The sequence below is a fragment of the Bombus pyrosoma genome, linkage group LG2 (assembly GCF_014825855.1).
Source record: "Bombus pyrosoma isolate SC7728 linkage group LG2, ASM1482585v1, whole genome shotgun sequence".
Classification (NCBI taxonomy): Eukaryota; Metazoa; Arthropoda; class Insecta; order Hymenoptera; family Apidae; genus Bombus; species Bombus pyrosoma.
The window spans coordinates 4337378-4361734 of NC_057771.1; the positions used below are offsets into that span (position 1 = coordinate 4337378).

Below are 24357 nucleotides of genomic sequence, written 5' to 3' on the forward strand. Positions count from 1 at the left end.
TATAAAATTGACATTCAAATTATGCTTCTTAGACAAATAATGTATTCATGAGCATGATAGTGAAATATGTGATGAAGGTATTAATAAAATTTGATTAAACAAATAGTTTATTTTTAAAATTTTTATGAAAGAACTGTAAAATACAAATATGTATATTACTTCTTCCCAGCTATAATAATACCGTCATACTTCTGTTGAAACCATTTCATTGCATCTTCTTTGGTAAGTCTATGTTGGAAACCGACTTTCCCAGTTTTCCTCCTCCTGTGAGCTACATTGAAACCTTAACAGAAGAAAATATTGCAAACTGTATATAAAAGAATATTTATTTGATTATACTGTAATATAGCTTGATTTAATTTTTACAGTTACAATATACACAAGCTAATGTATCATTTATATTAATTAAAATAAATCTATGCATATAGATTGTAAATAAAGGTAATGGTATGAAAAAATCTGTTAACTTATTCAAAATTAATGATTCAGGCATTAAGGCATTCAGTTATGATACCTCTCAAGATCTGAAGGTCAAAGGCTGAATGTCTAAGTCATTTACAGAGATTTATATCTTCTATTAAATTTTTGATTAGAACAAAAAAAAGGTCACTTTGTTAGAGAGATGAATTATAAAATAAAGTGTCTACAACAACAAATAGCTCTTAGTTCTAAAATTAAGTAAAAGGATAAATATTCTGCAATTTGAACTCTTAATTTATCAAAATAGAATTATAACAACAATGTTAATATTCAAATAAATACGAATATAAACTGTAGCTTCATTTAAGTAACACACCCAGTATTATAAGTGGACATGAGTTGCAAATACGAAGCCTATATTCTAGCACATATTGTATAAATATAGATACAACTTGAATATAGTAGTAACTATTATGCCAGATGTGCATATATTTAATATATTGATTTATTATAAAATATCAAATGGTAATAAACTAACCTGGTCGTCCAAGTACAACATAGAAATCCAAGCCATAAATACCAATGCTAGGGTCATATTTAATTCCTAAGTCAATGTGTTCTTGAATACCAAAACCGAAGTTTCCAGTGCCAGAGAAGTTTTCTTTTCTCAATTCATATTCTCGTACCTTTAAAAAGAAAAGCAAAATTGAACACTTAAAAAGAAACTGAATGTAAAACATTCCTATCAGTGATAAAATTACCTTCAATCCACGTTCAAGAATTTCCTCTGCTTTAGCACCTCGTACTGTACAATGTACTGCAATTTTTTCATTACGGCGAATGCCAAATGAACGCACAGTGTATCTTGCTTTAGAAAAAACAGGTTGCTGTCCAGTTAATTGTTCCAACACCTACAAAAATTTGAAAAATCTTATTTATATTAATCTATATTTAATTACAGAAAAGATTAATTTTTAAGAAACCAACTTTTATTATTAGAGATATACAAACATATATATATATATATATAGTGCATATATATTTATATGTCAATAATTATGATATAATAAAAGAACACGAAGAAGTTAAAACAATTTGAAATAAACAAAATACAAATAACATCTATAATTGGTAATTAAATAACATCTATAATAACCTTTGCAGCACGAGTGAGTCTATCACCAGATTCACCGACACAGATGTTTAAACAAAGTTTACGAATGCGTACTTCACGCATCACATTCTTGGATGAATCCTTTGGCTCCTTCCGCACTTTTTTTGCTGCCACTTTTTTTACATCCTGTAAAAAAGTTTGTCAATACGCTTCATTTAATGAAAACTGCTCATATTAAATACTGTATACAAACGTAAAAAATATTCGAAATATTGACTTGTTTTATAACAATAAATTATGATATCAAGATGTTTAATCTATTCATACTAATTTTTTAAACTAGTATTATAAGCAACTATTTTATAAGTCTTATAAACATCATGAAACAAATTTAGGTTATACTCGCGAACATGCTGATAAACCTCGCCTAACTGTCATATATAAAACCTTAAAGATTAAGGTATTAATGAAAAAGAAATTGATCAATGTTAAATTAATGAAGATGATTTCTTTGTAATATATATACAATCTTCCTTTTAGGCATGATGTCTTTGATATTTAAAGATTATAAAATTTGTTTTCAAAACGACGACTCCACACTCACCGCCATGATGAAGAGGAAAGAACGGAACTGCGCACGCGCACAAATCACGATGCATTCTGGTGAGTACTAGAAGAATGTGATTCTAAAGTAAAAAATTGCCAAATTAATAAAAGTAAATTTAAAGTAAAATTAAAACATGTTATTTATCTATATACAATCCGATAATATAAAAACAGGATTATTTAGAACATTTGTAATTAAAAGATATTTAAACGCTGTTATAGCTTCTATGTATAAATTATAATTCTGTGCATATGCCATGTAATTATTATTTTTTATATAAAGTTGCAAATAATAGTAAATTTGAATAATTTAATGTTTTATAATTCCACGTTATATGCTAAAATATTTAATAATATAAAAGAAATAAAAAATAAAAATTACTTGAAAAAGAAAATTAGTTCCTAGGATTAATAATATTAATAATATTGCGTTAAAAATAATACATATTTCGCAATTAATACTTGATTAAATAATATTGAGAAAAGACAGTATATGCGTATATTTTATTTTATAATATATTTTTTTGATGATAATACAATTTCGCCGCTCCAGCCAATCAGAAGTCAACTAGGCGGGAATTTAGCAAGATAAAGCATCACTTTAGGTTGGTAATCATGCTTGCTTTTATATGGGTATTTTCAAACATAGATCTTTAAATTTTTATACATATATACAGAAATTATAAAAAAATCCTTTAGATTTCTGATAGGTAAGATTTATGAGGAAATCTTTAGATTTTTGATAGAATTAGGTTCCTGATAGGTAGGGTCTATATAAGAGCTTTCAATTTCGTTTAAATTAATCTAGTTTTAAGTTAATTTCAGGCATTTCTTCAAAACCAGTGGGAAGAGATGCACAAGATATATATATATATACAAGTATAGATACAAGATATTTAAGTGTGTTATATATGTATGTATATACAATATATATGCATGGAAAGTATTCAAGACTCTGGAGGTATGATGTCGTACAAACAGGTCTGGACACTCCTATACTGAAAGTACTGATGAAACCATAAAGCATCCATTTTTTGAGTCCAAAAAGTCAACATGGAAGACAAGATTTTTGTTCTGCTCATGCGTGACATGCTATGAATGTCCCAGACAGAAACAGAGATACTTCACTTATCTCTGTCTATCTCGTAAGAACTTTGTTGTCTTCCATGTTGATTTCTGACGACTCAATTTTTGAGCGATTTTCTCTAGCGAGTGTCGAGACCGATTTATATGATTACGTTTCATACGATACCTTTTTTCTCTCTCTTATTATTACATTCAGATATTTATGTATACACACAGATAGAGCTTATGAAAGCTTTTAGATTTTTACTAGACAAGCTAAATTAGATTTTAGAGCGAAAATAGCAACAATAATAATAATATACTTTTATTAATACGCTATGTATATGATTTTGAAGTTACACCATTAAATATTTGAAAACTAAATTTCAGTTAATAAGTATAATAAAAGTAAAATGTACGATTACATCGTCTGAAATGAAATATAATGAAATATAGTATATAATCTTCCTGCTGTAATCTTATTTTTATTGATGTCGTCCGCAATGCATACTAGGTTCATGTAGTGTTTTAGACGTTTTTGTATGTTAAAAAATTCTTCAAAATTCTTGAATACTTTTTCAGTTTCTAAAATATGATCCAATAGTTTTTATTTGCCACAGGTCAGCTTAATCTTTTTAAGTAAATCTAAATTGAAAAAGGAAGGAAAATATGAGAAAAATGAAAAATTATTTAAAATTACTAGTTAAAAACGAACCAGTATGCAGATGGCGAGTTGAAATACTATATTTATTATAATGAAATATAATTATATATACATTATATGTGTATGTATATATATTTCTTAATATTTGAATATGATATGAAAATAATAAATATACATGTTTATTTTATAAGATTTAATAGTTTATCTATACGTGTAATCTGTTTGTGATTATGTTTGTGAGCGATGATGTTCAATTAATTTGAGTTAGCATAAGACGTCTGTGAAGAAAACTTAAAACGATGATGTATTCTATATGAGTATAAATAATTTCTCAAATTTCTGTAAAATAATACATAAAATAAGTCTTATCATATGTATATAATTGAACAACATGCAATTAACAATCATTTTTGTTCGGTTAACGATTAATTTCTTTATATTATATTTTATATTTATATTTTATATTAATATATTAATCTAAACCCCACTCGCTTTCCTTCCGCCGACCTCTAGCGAATCCGCAACGTCGAAAGGTGTTCAGTTCTCGGCGCGCCGTGATGCGAGCAGCAACTGTTTCGCATTTAGAGTAACTCGCTAGCTAGTTTATCGACACGGTTAATAAATTTTTCGTAAATTCACAAAATCAATCTATAAACTGTTCTCATTTCAATTCGTTCCAAAGTAAACAAGTCGAAAGAATTTTTATTAATTAATTTTGCTCGTGATTAAAGGACGTGTTTATTATTTCTCTTTTTACTTTTTATTTGTTTCTTCTTTTATTCCTCTTTTCTGAGAAATTGAACGACCGACTAGGAACTAATTGTGAAATCGTAGAATAGTGTTTGGGATTTCCTTACTAAAAGAGTTGCCTAGGACTCAATTTTCGTAAAAGGATTTATATGCGCGTTCGTGCACATTGACAAACGGATTCAACATCGGCGCGTTCCTGCGATTTCGTTAATCATTTGCCGCCCCTGGAGTTTCTACGAATTGTAACTGTAAGTATAATTCATTTTTAAAACGTACAAGCCGTCTGAAATAATTGTAAGCTAGTGACATAGTAGTTAAAATTCTTATAGATCATAATCTCTAACGCATTGTATTACGATCAAGCTTCGATTGTTCCGATTTGTAGTCTATTTATTACGTAAAATTAAAAAACCATAGAATCTTTAACATTACATTAAGTAGAAGTTGTAATTATTAAACACACACGAAGTGAACTTCGTTTCTTATAATTCCTATAATTTCGTTTCATAAATAAAATTTATCTGTTTTTCAAGAACGTATCTCTTCTACAGTTCTTCAAGCATAAACATCCAAGTATGTCGTTGTTGTTGTTGTTATATCCTGAGGCAATCCTCACGCGAGTGTATGAACTACGCAAGTAATTGCGCTCGAGAGTGGCAGCTGTGTTTTGAAATACGAGCACTAGTTGGTTACCTCTCTCAATCATCCGATCGTTATAGGAAATAGCAATACGTTGTGAAGATACCCGATACCGATGGCACAAAAGCTTACCAAGTTGAACTGGACGATATTCCGATAACAAACCGTGGTTTGAGGAAAATTTTCATGCGAATCAATACTGCTTATCGAGCTCGCTATGTAAACGGTTCTAATCGCAAGTCACAGCTTTCCAAAGGGTAAATTATAGTATACGCGAGAAAAAAGTGTTATTGTCCCATTGAGGCGTTCATGTTTTTTTAAATTGTTTTCACTTATCACGTAAAATTTCTCTTTTTGTCATATATGTAGACAGTTTATAACAACATTCCAATTTGTCTCATTCTATTTGTAATTTCGTAGCACACAGTACCTCCTATATAAAACGGGGATGAATATTTGGAAATTTTAATATTGGCGAGATAACAGAATACGATTCAGATATCGCACATTTTTATCAAATTCTTTGAGGTTTTCGGCGTGCCATTGTGTAATGAGATCAATAAAATGCTTTCTAAAGTCATTATTAGATTTTGAGAATTAGTATTGAATTTCGGGCAAATAACCTCTGCGAATGGTGAAATATTTATTTATGATGATACAATTCAAATTATTTTATTGAAATAATTTGGGCAGATTAGAATTTTAATATTTTAATTGTTTGTAAATTTTTATTTTTTCCATTATTTCATTTGTTTATAAAACAAACGTAGCCATCACCGCAAAGGAAAAATATTGCGTCATAAAATGAGATAATTCATGAAACATGTTGATCGCGATGACAGCATTACTAATTTCCTTATCGAAATCTAATACCTTTAATATGCGAAATAAATATATTACATTCGAAAACGACACAGAATAATATAAAATTCAAATAAAAAAAATTACCAGTAGCTTATATTATTTTATCTTGAATACTCAGCAAAAGCTTTCATTATCGTGAAAGATAAAACAGCAATATGTAGAATATGTCGAAATGTCAACGAAGTTGCATAACAGGTAATTTGCATATTGTATTTCCCAGGATTTTAATTTCTGATGTTTCTGGAGCAATTGTCAACTTGGCGAAGCCTAAAGATTCTGGAATTTACCATCGTGAAATTACATAAAAAAGTAACTAACGACCACGCAAATTGAATTTTTTCACAACTGCCATGTTAACATCATTTTAGATTTGTTCGTCGCTGCGAAACTTTTTCCCCTTTCTTTCCCCAGCTCAGGCCCTACAGATATTGGACAGATTTTCAATGAAATATTAAGTAAACCATTGCTATTCCACGGAAAATTTAATACGATGCTGAAGTTATTTCATGAATCTATTAAAGTCAAGATACTCGTTACTTCGTTGTGCACTGTGTTATTAATATAGAATTGTTTTAAAGCGAGATATTAATTCGGTGAAAATACTATGACAAAGACAAATCTCGATACGCATTTTGTGGAAAAACGGCATGTACAGAGAGGAAATAAAATTTGAAGAAGCTATGATAAAGTAGTTTACGTTGCGAGTTTCCAACGCAATTATAAGTTTTTGAATATGGGTATATAAAAATCTAGTTTGACGTTATTCCTTTCTTTCTGTTTTGCTTCTTCTCTGTTTAATATTATATTTAATACGCATTATTTTTCAAAGTACGTACACGACATCGTTTCATAAATCATTATTTTCACCGATGAAGTTCTCCTTTCTTTCTTTTTCTTATAAACTGAAGTTAGATTCTCCAATCACGTTAGATGAAATTTGAAATTACGTATCTCAGAATTAGAAATTTCTCGCGGGAAATATTTCTTGTGAAGATGAAATGATAAAATTAGTGTCCCTTCTGGCACACATACAATATTCTTCTCTCAACAGTGATTTGTCACCGACTCTAATCATTTGTCACAGTCTAGTCGTTCTGATATAACGATAAAATATAAGGACGTAAATGGTTCGAAGGTACGCCGGTTTAACGTTTCAAACGACGGAAGGAAAATCAGATTGTGTTCGTTATCTCACGACGTATAAAGCTGTATAATATTAAACACAAAATATCTCAAGTTGTATCGTACCGGTGTTAAATTTCTTAAATATTTTGGACACCTTTATCACATTTCGTATTTCCAATTTTACTTCTACATTAAATATAGATAGGTCTAATAGCTTTTTCTTGATTGTGGCAATAACATGTACGTTGAGTGAAAAACAAAGAAAATTCTTCAACATTGTGTCTTCTTATTGCATAAAATGAAAGATGGCTTTATGGAGCATTCGACTGTTCATACGATAAATTACTTTATTTGCAACGTAGAATGTATCTGACTTTTTATTACGTTGTAATTAATGATTAATTAAGATGATTAATTAAGTGATTCATGGAAATACACGTTTAGATAAAGAATAGGTATAATATTCGCATAAATATTATGCAGGTTTTACATCAACAAATTTATGAATATTTCCGTGCTATTTATTTGAAAATAAATTCGGGAATAAGGAATTTCGTGAATTAACAGAATTCCGCCAATTTTATGAAATCTCTTTACAAGGAATAAAAATAGGACGCTAATAAGTATTGATCTCTGTGATCAATTAATCAAATTATCGAGAAATTCAGCAAAATTAAATTTGCACTCACTTTTATCTCATCGTTCACAAAATTCGCAATTAGAAATTCCAATAATCCTCGTTAAAAAACATTATCGAATAACAGTCTCGTTATAAGTTGCTTCAACAGTTATTGCCATTTCTGTTAATGCCGCAACAAGGGCCGGTATCCCCTATTTTATTGCACTTTTTTATGCTTTTAATTTATAGAAATTAAATGCCAATGTAATTTCACTATAAAATCGCTTTAATAACACTTGTTAAATCGAAAGATTACAGAAATGTCTCGTATAAAAGCGTTCAAGTTTAAAATTATTACGTAATTATCTTTTACGCCAACTCTAGCAACGTTTTCACATTTTTTTCACCATCCATGGATGAGCAATGATCTGTGTAATTGATGTACGTCATGTACAGCGTGAGTTGCAGTTGACACCGGAACAAAACGAGCGGTATTGGTCATATAAAAAAGAAGAGAAAAAAATACATTTTATTTCTCTTCTTTTTCATGTCTGTGAATCAAATCTTGTTTCCATTTTCAGGTGAATTTCCGTGGAAAGATCAAACGCATAATTACCACATGGAACGACGGACTATCGAGAAGAAACAATATCTACAAATTGATTTGCTCGATTTGTTAATACGATTGCGTGAAATGATTTAATTAAACCCGACCGATTGACGGGTAAATGTCAGATAATTTCGTGTCATTCAGATTTTATAGCCCGCCTGTTTCGATCTGTTTCATAACTGATTGCGGTTATTTGTTACATCAGTGATTATTTGCAACAAGAGCATTATTACTGCGAATTGACAACAATAAAATTTGTCTTTTGAAGTCGATATCAATTTTATGAAATTAATTATTTCATTAATTTTATTTCTTAACTTTATTATTTAGATGTCAGAAAGTAAAGTATGAAAGAAACAGTGACGATCAAATTAACTGTAATAATGGCTTAGTTGTTATGTTCAATTCTTCTCACTTAAGTAATTCTCTTCTGGGCAAAGGACTTTTTCTCTGTAATTTAACCCTCGTAATTACTGGCTATGCCGACCCTTTAACCATAAAATGTTGGATGTTTAAGCATAAAATGAACTTGTACTAGGTTCTCCATCGGAGAAAACTGCCTATTTTTATCAATCACTTTGAAAGAAACGAGCAGAAGTATTGCCGGAGTTACTTTTATTTCTTTTCATTTTTGACAAAGTTCCGATATTTTATCAGAGAATAGAACGGTTTTGCTTGAATTCAATAAGAGTCACTTGAGAATTTTCGATATCGAAAAAATCGGAATAGGTTCGACTTGATAGGAAATATCGAAGGTTTGAAAAATGAGCGAAATTAGTTAAAAAAATTAATCAAGTTCTTTACTATTGGTTTATTCCTTAAATCCGAAATTTTCTGTCGGTTATATTATATTAGACAAATTTTGTCGAAGAAAAGATTATTTCACGGCATCATCTTTCTTTATAAAATAGATACTTTTAGGGATTTTTTTTTTTAAAGATTACTCTCCTTTTGAATTTCATTGCATTCTTACTTATACGTGTAATATTTTAACCTTTGTCTGACCATAAAAATGTCATGTTTATTCTAAAAGACGAGCAAAGGATGCAGTTTATATTTCTACGTTGATTTTAACCAATAAAACTTTAACTTCAACCGATAATTTTAGAACGCTTAAGCAGCATCCCGAAGTGCTCCCGAAACATATTACGTTTTATTTAGCCAAGACCTCCTTTGGGAGTAGGCTGCCCTCTAGCCATCTCGAGTAGTTTATAATCGTCGCCAAGCATCCATATTTGTCATTTAGCACCGTTACATGAAACTAACCTATAATAAATATGAAGGAGTGTGTGAATTTTCCTGTAATTCTGGGTTCGAGTGTCGTATTTACATTTTCTACGTATGCATATGACAAGAGTAAGGTTTGTCTTATTTACATTTAAAGATTATAAATACGAGAATTGAGTTATCTGACATTAACTATGTCAACTCAAAAAAAAAAGATCATTTTTAAAGCTTTAAATTAACAGTTTTTTTTATTTAAATTGAAAAATAATCAGTTTCTGATAGAATTTTTTGTTTCTTGCAAAATCGAAGTACTGCGAGACACGTTGTATACTAGTTCGTTTCATTTTTCATGCAATTCGAAATTCATCGTTGTTTATACATGAATAAGGCTTTGTATCGAATATTATGAAAATGAGAGAATTATCGAAAAAGCTAAGTGGAATGAACAATTGGCGGTGAATTTAATGGGCTTCCGTTCCTGGTACACGGAGTTCGCGTTAATGGCACGGCGTTGGTAAAAATTCGTTGTCGTTACACAGAATTGCATGGTCTCGATCGTATCAATTTTGCATAAAAAGCACAATTTCGCCTCTCTTTCTATTGCTATTATACGCTGTGATAAATTAATTTTGAAACTGCAGTAACATTTAATTATTTCCCTAAAAATTGTTACCTGTATAATACGATATAAATGCAAAATGCGAGAAGAAATCAACGTTAATGTAAAAGTAGTTTGAAGCGCACGTTACGAATAATTAAAATTTAACAGAACGTTTTATTTCACTTGGGTGGCATTACAACACACATGCAATGCCGACTTTAGCTCGTATCTCTAGTCGTGACTCGAGTTAGCTGGTAGGAATCGCCTAGAGATTATGTGAGATTATGTGATGCAAAGTAAAACATTAAAAACATGCAAGGATGAGGCAAGTTCTAAAACAACGTTTCATGGCATTTGCAAGCTGCAAAAGAGAGTTCGTACGAGGCAAGTCGCGTTGAATGAAAGTTTCATCGAATACGTTCAGGTTCAGCGTTTAACGATTCGTTTGTTCCATTCGAACACAGTAATACGGTAAAGTAGAACAAAGGTTATGTAAAATATGATTTTTTCGCGAGAGAAAACGAATCTACATATTGTCAAATTCAGTGTCCGATGTTCAGTTAAATAAAATACGATTCGATTCAAATTAAAAACGGACGAATCTGAACGTCTTTTACGAACCTGTTTGAGATACAATTGAAACAAAAAGAGGTTAAAGAAGTTCGTTTATAAGAGAAATCCGGCAGTTTAGCTTTTCTCGGAATTATCAGTAGAAAGAATAATTCGAACGATCACGGGATCAAGTGCAGAGGTGGAAACAAACTCAAATACTTTTACAACAGTTAATACATATATTGGAAGTCAATCGTTACGATAGATACGTACTTACACGTAGATGTATTTTAGTGTGGGATTGAATTTCGTCGTAGCCGTTGTCGAGCTCGACAACATCGGTCAGTCTTACGAACGACAGCACTTTGGCAAACGATACGATTGTTGTTTAGAGACAATATGTTGTCGACGTCGTCTAAAATTCTTTAAATAAACATTGCTCGAGGAGCAATATGATACATGTAACTGTCGAGAAAATTATAAGCTAGTGGAATAGCTGGATTAATATGTTTAAACAACAAGTAGATGTTCAGAATCATCTTTATGGGAATTAAGATATTATCACTGGCATTATTAACGTCGAGGATCGATAAGGCTTAAATGTCTGACAGTTTCCTGCCTCTTTCCCTTCCACTCTTATTACTTTTTCACTCACCGATCTTAGAGTATCAGTGATGAATGTTGGGCAAAATTTTATTTACGTATTAAATAATAAATAATAAATTAAAATAATATTTCAGCTGCGAATAAGAATTTAATTTCTTGTTTAAATAAAAATCATTTAAACTACGCCAAAAATAATTTATTTATTATTTCTTACTTGGAAATGAAATTTTATTTTTTATTTGGTTTTGTCTTATCTATTTTATTTTGTACAATGAAAAAATCGTGAAATCAATATAGTTATTTTTTATTTTATTTTAATTTAGTTATTTTGATTTTAAAATTACTTGTTTTTCAAACAAGTTGTCCGGAAGTTTATTTGATTTTGGATGTATTCATCATAGCTAACAAACATTATTAAAAATTGCAAATTTTTCTTTAGATATTTCATTCGTTAGAACATGTATTCGCCTTAATCATAGTTTAAATATTAACGCTATAAACCGCACAAGAGCGTGAGCACCTTGTGGAAGTGGAGTTCTTTTATTCTTCTTTATTCTAATTTATTAATGAATATACAACGACAATAACTCAAAACGTAATTGATTCGAGGTTGAAACGTGATAGTTTAGAATTTGGACGTTTGATTTTTCTTAGCTTTCCTAATAACGTCGTGTTACGAGTATGCGTTCGAGTTCTATTACTAAACATTTGGCAGATTGTCGTGTTATTGCAAACTTGCAAATTTCGCCCAACGACAGATATTGTAGTTTAGAAATAGACAGTAACTGCTGTCAACAACATCAAGTATAGTAATTTACGATGTCTATTGGAATTTATGATATTATTAATGGAATTTGTGCTACTGTTCAGTTGACAAAGTTGTAGGTAATTTTTTTCTAAAATCTGTGCAGATTTTGGGAGTTTGATATTGGGAAAACTCGACTAATGCAATTAACAAATAAAATATATTTTAGTCGTTTTATTTTCCATGAAATGTAAATAAATCGTATTCTCCTTAGCCGAAGCTCGAGCACGTTAAACTAAAAAAAATAAATAAATTTTATTAATATCTAGTCTGTACGTAATTACATATTTATTACATTAAGGGAAAGGAAGATCGTGCTTCGAACTACAATGCGCGTTATTTTTTTGCATTAATATTTCGATACAACAGATAATTATATTTAGAATAATACAAAATAAAATGGCTTACTGAAGAACTATTAGAGTCTCTCTCTTTTTAGGGAAATTTGTTGTACCGTGTTAAACGAATAGTTTTGAATCGAAGTAAAAAGAATAATGATGCTCGAAACTGTCCTCTCATTTCCGAAGTACATAATTCTTGTTCAGGAAGTTCTATCCGCTCTGCACACTTTGTTCTTTTGTCGGCGAGAGATACGTAGTTGGGAAGGCACTTCAATTTCTTGAAACTTTCCCAAGGGTAAAATATACGATGTATTCTATTCGTTCTCAGTTCTTGTGGTAATCCTTCTGAAATAGTACTTAATCCCACTGTGCAGTTACTCGCATAACTTGCAACTTTATGCAAGAAGCTCCCTGTGGCTTTTGTTATTTACAATGACGAAATCGCCACAAATGCCATTTTCTGAATTCCGCCTCGAATGAATTAATCATTTAGAAGAAATTTTGTTAAATAATTATATTGCCAACATGTGTATCCACAATTACAATAAGTAGTTACTTCTGATATATCTTTTTATTTAAAATAGGATATTCTTAATGCTAATTGATGTAACTATTTATGAGTTTCATTACAGCCTTCGTTTCATGTTAAAACAAAGATATGAAAAGAATTCTATGAAATATTACTATTAAGAAGTTTTGGGTTTAAAAGTATTATTATTATTTATTTTAGTCCGTGCCTTTCGGCTTTGGACAAACTTTCGGATTACAATTCTTACATTTATCGTATTGCACTCCTTAGCATATTCTTACCTCTAAAACTAATGATTACAAACTATTGCAACTTATGACTACACATCATTGCCACTTTGGTTTTTTTCTTTGTCTCCTTGCTGTGCTACCTTCTTGTCATTCCACCTCGTCTTATATTGCCCTTGCCCTTCTTTTCTCTATTATTGCTCTTAAATCCATTAGTCCTTCTCCAGTCTCATTCAGTGTTTTTTCCATGTCTTTTGGCCCTCCCGTTATTTCGCATTCTTCTATTACATGTTTCAGGTCCTCTTCTTCCCTTCCACATAGTCTGCACCTTTTTTCTCTCTCCTCTATCCATTATTCCTTCGCTTTGGTCTCGTTTCCACACCTGAATCTGGCTATAATTTTCCTGTCCTTCCATCTCATTCTCCCTTCCAAGTACTTTGGCATCTCATCTTTGGTTATGTTCCTGTAGCATCTGTTGTACTTGGATTCCCTTATCCTTTTCCTCCTCTATTCTGTTTCTCTCATCCTTCTTTCTTCTACAAGGGATTAAAAGTATTTTTTTCTTAATATTCAATCCAGTCGTTTTATCATTTTCAGAGATTCGTTATATATCTTAGTTTATAAATTCACTTATTAATTACTCCTCATATCAAAGATCTTATTTACTCGTTGGAATATTGAGATTAAACATACATCAACGCTTATGATTAAGTCGCAAGTTTCCGTTCTTTTTTAATTGGCGAATTTTATCGATTGATATAAAGGCATAAACTATCATACGGGAACGTCTTTCTTATTTAACTGTACAAACAAATGTATTTTAATAACTCGTTATCGCAGTTTCTTTTTACAATCAAGTCGATTAAGCGACACAAAAGAAAAACCGATAAACTCGATTAAAGGACCGTTGCTATATCCGGGCCAGAGTGGATGAACTATCCGAAAACAGAATGTTGTAAAAGCTTTTATAATTTTGTAATACTCTGACTAAATCTTCCATTGTTTCGTTCAATTAATATCTGAGCAAAATTTGTCGTTCCAATTTTAAAACGGAAAAATATAAAATCGAAAGTCTGATAAAAAATATGTGCAAACGTCACGTTTATGTCAAAAGAATCATAGAATTTTATACTTTTCCGCATTTTTAACATACATTTCCGTGTATATCTATATTAAAAAGATTCCATCTGAGTATACAAACAATTTTTTAACGCAAATATTAAAATACAGTCGTTAAAAACGTAAATGCACTGCAATGGATTTTTTATTAAATTTTCTACACTTGTTAGGTTTTCTTCACTAGGAAAAAAATTTCATAAAAACGCTGCGGAACATTTTAATTCGAGGAGAAGATATGTAGTTCGTACATTCTAAACCGATTACGTGCAGCACTTTCATAAGTTTACGATATCTCGATTTATACTGAGAGTGCAAAATTTTTTTTTTGCAATCCTCATGGACACTCCGTTGCCGCTAGTAGCGGCAGCAGCAGAGTAGTGTCGGACTCTTACCGACTAAAACTCCACGTTGACCATCTATGCGTATGACAGGGGTGCTCCAGGAACCTCGGTGAATTATCTTTCTGTTGCACCCCCCCCCCGCGTCCTCCCGTTCGAGCCACTCCTATAGATTCCCTGATTGTTGAATTTGGCGCTAGGGGGGGGGGGCATTGTCTCTGGCGCGGTTCCTCCTTCTAGTCACTGAGAGTGCAAAATGCAGTCGAAGCAACTCTGAACGTTAATCGGTGTGCGCCAGTCGCGTAAAAATTCTCTACGATCGATATGCAAATCAAAGATACAAAAACCACACACAAACGTTATTCTTAATATTCTTCGGTATTATCCCAAAATCTCTGTCTCTTAGATTCCTATTCGAATTTATTAGCTTATTACAAATCCTACGGTTGGTTTTCGTGTATAATTAGATCTGATTCTTCTATAGTCTCTCTAATTATGTATTATACTCTAACGTCATTTGCAGGGCAAACTCTAAGCCACGTGTTAGCTCAAAAGCTGTTTCTTACAGAAGTTAATCTATCATGCTTGTCGTAAACAATGCAAATAGAAATTGTCGATTCCATCCTCGTCCTTGCCTAGACCATCCATTAATTTTTCGTAACTTCGATCGAGTCGAGGAGGCTGTTTACAGGAGCAGCACTATTTACGCAGCCTCCCTCATTGGTATTCAATGATCACAGTCGTAGAAGCTGTCACCCACACGTTATCCATCCACTATTGTTGTGATACTCATTTCTTTCAAATCGGTAAAAATATATCAGACAAAAGAAACTTTCTTATTAGCAAAAATTCATTTTATTTCTTCTACACATACGACAAGCTGGAAATCATTGCGGCGTAAATTAAAATTTTGAGAAAATTTTTTTATTTAATCACGTATTTCGATTCTTTAAGAGAATCGTCGCTTGAATTTCGTAATTGATTTATAACGTTGTTCTAAACCGTAGCACCTTTTCATGATGTGATAAAATATAAGGAATTGTTTATAACGATAAGTACAGAATACTATTTTATAAAAGATAAACGTAAAAATGAAACGATTTAAATCACTATGATTTTCAGCCAGCTATGTAACATATAGATATTTATATATATTTTTCGATAACGGGATCTAAAATTTACAATTAATTAGTTCGTTACACGAGCGTGAAACGAGTTGGCAGTTCGGTTGAATATCGAATCGTCGTTTCGTTTTTGCCCCTTGTAATTGTCGAAGTTACGCTTGAGTGACAAAGAAAAAGGAGAAATTTCACGTATGCCGCGGTTGATTTCAAATTGGATCCAAGTTCATTCACCTGGTTCTTGTAATTAAACAGTTAAGGACGGTAACTTATGGATTAATGACAAGGGTTATAGTAAATTTGAATCACATTAACAGGTATCGATGCGACGAATATCGATTAGAGTGATGGATTTAGACTGCAAATTCCCAGATGCCAAGAAGTTACCGAATTAACTTAACGAGTTGATTGGTTTAATCAGTTACTGATAGACTGATGCGCCTCTGATCGATATCTTATTCCACGGAACCACTTGTAGGTTTATTCGATGAATTAGATGACAGAAATAAGCTAAAATGGTGTCCGATGTATCCTGTTATAGCAATTGTTTGTATTGATTTCTATGTATTCTCAAGAGGCCGAGCGATTTTGCCGTTTAATGTCCATCTATGCCATCTGTAAAATTCATTATTGCCGTTAGCAGGCATAATTTATTAAATATAATTAATAGCAATCTATTAATTAAATTAACAAAGTTTATTGGGGTTTGATTGAATTAGGAAAGATATGGCTTTGAGGATTTTCAATATTAAAGAAAAATCTGGAAAACGATTTTATCTTCAACTATTATGAACGATTTTTATTACAAGTCATTCGAGTCGGTTCAGAAATGTCTAATACTTTTTCTGAAGATAATTTACGGCACGTTATTAATTAAATTCACTAAGTATTGCAGGATTTTTATTGAAGTAGAGAGAACATGATCTTGAGGATTAATTTCTTAATTTTAATTGAGAAAAGAGGTAGAAAAATTGCTTCATTCTCAACTATTTTAAATAAATTTTTGGGATAAGGCATTGAATTTGTTTTAAGAATTTCCAATATTCTCTTTGAAGTGCGTACGATAAATAATCAATATATTCTAATTAACATCTTGCATATTCGGTATACTTACTCCCAATAGTAGATGTTTGTACTATAACTTGCGAATTAATAGCAGACTATCGATCGCGGTATTTACAGATTTAATTGGTTTCGAGGAAACCAGCGTACAGATTTTATTAACGCTACCAACAACGTTATTCGATATTTAAACACTTATCAATGTATAAATCTGTGTTCCCAACGAAATAGTTAATTTTCAAAGTAATGTAATTACCTGTGCAATTAAAATTCGTGTTAATAGTTTGAAAGCGAGTGGAAATTCCGTATACTATCAATTAATTCAAACTTAGATCCCATGAGAATACACATAATTCGTGGAAAGAAAGGTTGTTGAAGTTTTTCTTTCAATGAAACATGCTTTCAATAAAATGAAAAAAATGTCGATTTCGTCCCTTGACTTTTACGTAATATCTGTTATACATCATATATTTTTTCGTTTCATATTTTTCCTGCGATCATTTCCCATGATATTCCATGAGAGAAACGTCTTATTATTTCATCTTTCTAAATTTATTAAAGCTAAATAGCTAGAAAATTCTCTTTTCTGATAGTTGAATTGTATATGAATTTAATTATAAAAATATTTCAATTTCAGTAAAATTTAGTATACCTTTGTCGAGCACTTTCAATTTATTTTACATTTCATATTTGAAACAGAATTAGAATTAGAAGCCAATGAATGTAAAATAGAAGAATTTTTATTCGCATCATAGTGAACATCGTGTTTGATCACTTTCTACGTATCTGCCTTTTGGAGTTGTTCGTATTCGGCGCTTTAATTATAAAAATATTTCGATTTCAGTGAAATTTAGTATACCTTTGTCAAGCACTTTCAATTTATTTTACATTTCTTATTTGAAACAGAATTAGAATTAGAAGCCAATGAATGTAAAATAGAAGAATTTTTATTCGCATCATAGTGAACATCGTGTTTGATCACTTTCTATGTATCTGTTTTTTGGGGTTATTCGTATTCGACGCGCTTCCAGTTTGTTCTCTATCGGAAAACTGATTACACAACGCGTTAATTACAGAGTGATAACAGTGAACGAACTTTCGATGTATCCAACTGAAACGTACCCGAGACACATCGATGCTTGATTACCTGTCTTTGTGTTTGTAGGCAGCTGATAGTTCGTTTCGTAAGTTTATCTGCCAAATACTGTAATTGCATTAATTATATCTCGCGAATAATTAATTATACCTTACTGATAACGCGTCACTCGTTAAGAGTAGAATATTGTAATACGTTTGATACAATAGCTGTACATACAATAAAAGCGAAGACTCTAATTAGGACAAAGTTAGATATCTGAGTCTTGAGACATCACTGTTTCGTATTCGCTTTCATTATGTCATTCGCTTAGAGAATGGTTTCTAAGAGAAAGGACGATAAAGAGGAGGAAAGAAAATAAAGGAGAGAAAGAGAGTTGATGACAAAACGAGTATGAAGAATAGGAACGTAAAAAAATGAAGAAGAGAAAGGATAATAAACAAGGAGTGGGGGTAATGAAAATGTGGAAAAATTAAAAAATAATAGAACAAGGAAATTGATATCTTTGAAAACAGAAGATAGAAGATAGATAAAGTTGAAATCTATAAAAAGTCTATGTCAAAAGTCAGCTGAAATCTGTGATTTCATCTACAGATCAATTAGCGTCGCATGTTACTCACAAATTTCTAATTTTCGAAGTTCATGTTTCTTCTTATTCGATTACAGTCGTCAGCTTTCAAACCCTCGCCACGGTTCGTTTTCTGGGAATCAAATTCGGTTATTCGGAATTGAAACGTGTCCTCCATTCTTTTGCCTCTTTTTCGTGTAACGAGGCGGCGCATGTTCACCCTGAAGAGTCCTTGTTAAATGACAACACAGAAATACCGATTTGATTGATTGCCCGGCTTGATTAATTAATTACAGAATCGATCAACTCTGGCTAAAACAACAAACAGAAGTTATTTGCCGCTTTATCGCGTAGTATTTCGTCAGACGACTTACTTTATTAAGATATAAAAATTCGGCATAACGGAATCGCTAAACGCGCGAATTATATTGGAAACAAAAGATGATTTTCTAGTTTTTCTTAGCACTTTCCTTAAAAGAAATATCTGCTGTATCACGTACTAGGGTTAGATGTTCCCCTACATCTTTAGTTTTTGAAATAAAGTGGAAAATGTAAGCAACAAATGGTGCGTCTTAGGTGTCCTTTCCACTTTCATCGTTGTTCAGACATATTTAAATGTTTAGAATTCAATAACAAAACATATCACTTTAGTCGGGGCAGAATATTGTCGTTTCAACAACAATTCGGTAGCTGTTATCGTAAAAGCACAAAACATCCGCAAGTTGAGAACTTGCAATTTCTTTTTCAGAATTGATTTTCTCGAAAACTGTTGGTTCTAGGGAAAAAACGTTTCACAAATTCGTGTTTGATTCGCAAAAGTCTACAAGAATTGCCTATCGGAAGTTACTAAATTAGATACGTGCTGAACAGTGTAATTAGTCATCGAGTCAATTCAGTTTAAGGATTCTGGTTCTGTTGCAGGGGTTGAAAAGGATTTTTACATTTCTCTGCATATATCGAACGAGTGAAATATATCTGGCAAAGAATCTTTGAATAATAAAAAGAAAATTTGAAAAAAGGTAAAAATTGACAAGGATAATTAAATTATAGTCTCTGTTACAAATAAAATTAAAGTACGCAAGTTCGAGGATGCATGTGACGAGATCAATTGCACGTCATGATTAGATTAAAAATCAAATTAGTCTCGTAGTTTGTCGTCGCTTATCATTGTTTGTCGCGGTTTTGATGGGACAGATAGCCTGGAATTTCGGCGACGAGAGACAGCTGAGGTGATTGATATATTGCTAAATCGATTAATGCACTTGGGTAGCAAGCGTGTTAGCCTAGGTTTATCCTTCATAAAGTTCCAAGAGAAATGGCTAAGTGGATAGGTACATACTCAATGTAGCTATCGGCTCAACACTTATGATGGAGATAAACTCCCCGCTCTAGAACACCATTTGAGGAAGAGAATGATCTGGTATCTCGCGAATGAGCCGTGATATTTCGAAGACATTTTGTATGAAGCGTACACTATGACACGCGGAATATCAGTATTCTACCCTTTGTAATTCTAATTTGAAAATGTCCTTATGACATTTTTATGTTGTATATGTTGTTTATGTTATAATCACGAAGAAGTTGATGCGCTCGACATAAGATATTAATGTCTGCTAACGTAATGCGCCGTGAAAGCATCAGAAAACATTTTATCAATTTTTAAACAATTTCCTAGAAATCCTTAACAGGGTGAAAAAGGTTAAAGTTCGAATATCACCGATGAAATCTTCGGATCCCATTTACGAAGCTTTAAGCGGATAGATGAATCTTGAAGAAGAATTACGTTTTTATTATTCTATCGTACGTTTATTATAATCTCAAAACGAAACAAATTTTAATTAAGGAACGAAGACACTATTCGTAATAGTTAAGACAATAATAAAAAGATTCTAATTTTATTTTAACGCTATCCTTCGTACTCGTTGACGCTACAATTGTGCTACATTTGCCAATAGATCCTCCTGTTCACGCAAGAGTTGCATTTTTAAGGTGTCCTTAAAACGTTCCATTTCCTTCGGATTCTTCATTGTACAACGTAAGAAAAGGGTCTGAAAGTCGAAGGAGTTTTCTTGAACATCACTGCACAGTCGTCCAAAAATCTACTACTTTATTTGCTTCGATAGATTCCTTTTCTCTACAAAGCTCAGAGTCTATCGAAAATTTAGAAATACGTATCGTTTCTAGTTATTCTAATTTCGTCGAATCCGATGTCTTCGATACCGGCGAAATATCGGGAATTTACTTGTTTCTTTGGTCGTTCGAAAGTTTTGCCTCTAGTTTGGTATACGTGTATAGGTATTCCACGAGGAATGGATTTCGGAACGGATGGTCTTACTTGTAAAGGAGTCGTTCTCTTTTCGTCGTAGTAAAAAACTTTTCGACTTTACGGATTCATCACGGTGCAGGATTAAAGCAGGATTAAAAAAATATTCAGCGTAGAAAGTTTGTATAACGTAAGAAATTATGTTGACGACAAATGAAGAAATATTTAGCACATTTAAAATTGATAATTTAAACTCTAACGCAGTCGAAATGATTAATTTCGTTTATATTTCATTTGAGAAAATATATGGAGGAAATAATGTAATGCTAGTCGTTGCTTGGAAGATCGTTTCATCCTCTTTTGTCATTAAACGATTTCTTAAGTTTGAAGAAAAATATGAAATAATTTTTGTTAATATATAACACACGATTTATTGTTTCAATTTTATGCTGAAGTTTTGTTATCTATCGAAAGAGGGACGAAAGTGGGATATGAAAATTGGATTTAAAATTAATTTTAAATTTAATTATTACATAATAATTAATCTCACTTTGCATCAGAAACCTCTACACACACGTCATGTCAGCAGAATTTCTTCGTTTCGAGATTGAGTTACGAGATAAAGTGGGATATCCGAGAATATATTTACTTCATCGTGTACACACGAGTTTCATATCTTTAGAAATCCGTAACTTTTGATAAATCGAGAACTTTCTACCCTCGTACCTATAGCTCTGATTCTTCTCATCATTCGCTTTCAAGACACGCTATCGAAACGATCAGACCTGCTATCGATCGCCGAATTACCGATGGAAATGATATTGTTCTTTCTAGAATTCTTCAGAATCCAGCCACCCCTACATTTCAACGAATTTTGCCATTGAAACGAACAAATCGTGCCTCTGTTTCTCATCTCAAATAGTCTATTCTTTGAAACAAGAAAAGAGGGAAAAAAAAGGTTAAAAGAAGTTTTATCATAAAACTGCAAGGAACATCGTATGTAAGAATATCAAGAAATGTTTTCCATTTTTTAGAAGAATATAAAATGGAGCAAATGATATTGATATATCCTTTTTTAAACGCCTTTGCATACTGTAATGGTCTTTTTTTAATGCACTGATTTTTCGATGCATCAACTACTACTGTTTAATTACTGTGCTGTAACTTTAAACAGGAAATGCGGCAAATTTCAGTCTGGTTTTTTCTTCCATTTAATTAGCAAAAACCTTAAAATCCACTAACTTAGAGACTTGGCATTTTGGAACGAAGAAATTTGAATTTAAAGCTCAAAACTCGCCTGGGGAATTTTAAAAGTCTCAAGTAGGAAGAATTCGATTTTGCCTTATTTATTTAAAAAGCAAGTTCCTTACACGACATATGTTAGAATGATTCAAACGTAACTTTAACTTCTGAAGATATAATATACGCAAGACGGTGGAGAAGCTATGTGTTTTCGAGTTATAAATAATTTTACTTTCAAGTGGTGGAAAGGAAAGGTAAAGGCAAAGGAAATAACGAGATCAATGAAATCTCTATTTAAATCTCTCGAGAAACTTCTTGTCGATACTTCTTGTCAAAGTAGGCGAAAGCTGGTCACTAGAATACAAAAGAAATTGAAATAAAATAACAAAATGAATTCGAATATACGCCTAACAAAATACAAATAACAATAACAAACTTTATTTTTGTATTTATAATAATTCCTGTGTAACATTCAGTTGTATAGAAAATTAATAATAGTTGAACGTTGGTCGTCTTCCGATGAGATTTCCCGTCTTTGAGTTTCATCGGTCCGTGAGTTTCTTTAAATAACGCTAATACTCGGGCAACTGTCGAGAAATCCTCTAATCTTAGTATCTTCTGACAGAGAATCCCGTGCTCGAGAGTACCTTCCTCATCCTCCATCTTGATTTTCAGTCACGTTGCGAATACGTAATGAGTCAATCCCTCTTAATAAGTAGTTTCCCGATGCAAAATTGAACGATGTATAGCGATTTCGATATCGAAATTAAATTCTTCGGCGGAATATTAATATTTTGAATATTTTTGTAACTAGTTATTCATTCACCACGGCGTTCCATGCTCCAACTCCAGTGGCGAGCGAAAGGCGATAGCCTCTGTTCATGCTAGATTTCGACATCTCCAATTGATGTAGGTGCAATATTAATTCGTAAATTGGTTCCTTAGCTCTTTGTGTTCTTTTTGAGGGAGCGTAAAGTGTTAGACTTTAAAATGGAGATAAAATATTTAATCCCATATCCCTGCGAAACTATAGTTCTGACAACGTCTCCAACGTTAGTTCGGACTCGACAATCATGGCAAAAGTATTATAGTTTAAAAACCATAAAAAAATGGTTTTCGGAAGTGAAATTAGCTCAAATGAAGATGAACTTGATTTTGAACTGTTGAAAAATGAGGTCAATTATATTCAAGAATGCATCTTGGTGAATACTTTATAAATTATCATATTTTTTTTATATTTTTATGTATATTTACAATTTTTTTTGTAAGTTAATTTGAATATAAAATTATTTTACGTTAAGACACGCGTCACGTATAAGCTAAATCGTCCGGAGTAGCTGTTACGCCCGACCGAAAAAGTCCTCAAGTACAAAGGGTTAAATCATTTTTCCCATCGATCATTTCAAGAGAATATGGAGTATGATACAAACATCAAATACGTGCACGTTATATTGAGAAGTATATATTAATATATTTTATAATAGTATATTTTGTATGTAGTATATTTTTAATTTTATTTCGGGCTTACAGTTGTTCTAATAATACAATATTTTATATATATGTAGTAAATTAATAGTAATTTCAATAATGCAAAAAAAGGATTCATTTTAGAATTCATTTGGGATTCTTTGAAGATTGTCATTAGAATCGCAGATACCACCGAATTAAAGTTACGTATGCTTGCAGAAAATCCATGTCACGATCCGTTATATTATACTACTCCGAATATGCTCCTGTCAGAGCAGATGTTATAAACCCATGGTCTGGGCAATGTTTCGTACGTTAGGTACGTGTTTTGATTCAGAGATGTTCCTTGCTCAAATTTTCTTTCATGCACAGGTCGCTGCACATGCAATTCTATAACGACACTTCCACAAGTCAAATACATGTACAATATAGACATTTACGTTCCCTATAACCGCGTCTTTACATTTCTCGGAATAATAAATTTCTCGTCAATTCACTTCATCTCTTAACGTTATTACTTCTTGAAATAATTTCTTCCGTTCAAGTTGTTTAATTACTTTACATCTAATATAATCTCCGCGATTCCATATTCTGCCCCCCCCCCTCCCAATAAATTCCACATCGGTACTATTTTTCCACTTAATTTGGAAATTGAATGAAACACTTTAAAATTATTGATAACATTAGTTATATATCAAATTTCCATCATGCAGACAA

At 31.7% G+C, this 24357-nt stretch overlaps 2 protein-coding genes across 8 annotated transcripts in view; one reads left to right on the forward strand and one right to left on the reverse strand.

Annotated features, from left to right (window-relative positions):
* Positions 1–89: 89 nt before the first annotated feature.
* LOC122577774 (60S ribosomal protein L11) lies at positions 90–2162 on the reverse strand. 4 transcript variants are annotated; one of them, XM_043749333.1, is made up of 5 exons: positions 2139–2162; positions 1577–1720; positions 1182–1331; positions 959–1106; positions 90–283 (listed from the first exon to the last, which is right to left on the reverse strand). In XM_043749333.1, the coding sequence occupies exons 1-5, from the start codon at positions 2142–2144 to the stop codon at positions 156–158; spliced, it is 576 nt and encodes a 191-aa protein (XP_043605268.1). In that variant the 5' UTR covers positions 2145–2162; the 3' UTR covers positions 90–155. The 4 variants fall into 4 exon arrangements, with proteins under 4 accessions (XP_043605268.1, XP_043605267.1, XP_043605266.1 ...); XM_043749332.1 differs by lacking the exon at positions 2139–2162 and adding an exon at positions 2061–2093; XM_043749331.1 differs by lacking the exon at positions 2139–2162 and adding an exon at positions 1937–1987.
* A 2259-nt stretch (positions 2163–4421) lies between these two features.
* LOC122577775 overlaps positions 4422–24357 on the forward strand; it is a 58519-nt gene continuing 38583 nt past the window's right edge. For all 4 annotated transcript variants that reach the window (XM_043749337.1, XM_043749338.1, XM_043749335.1 and 1 more), the window contains exon 1: positions 4422–4867. The gene's annotated coding sequence lies outside the window, so the exon portion shown is untranslated. The remainder of the gene's footprint in view (positions 4868–24357) is intronic.

Coding starts and splice junctions, on each gene's coding strand:
- LOC122577774 (XM_043749331.1), bottom strand. CDS start 1,972: ATGACAGTTAGGCGAGGTTTATCAGCATGTTCGCGA. Junction 1,721..1,936: donor GTTTATCAGCATGTTCGCGA/GTATAACCTAAA, acceptor ACTTTTTTACAG/GATGTAAAAAAAGTGGCAGC. Junction 1,107..1,181: donor TTCTTGAACGTGGATTGAAG/GTAATTTTATCA, acceptor TTCTTTTTAAAG/GTACGAGAATATGAATTGAG.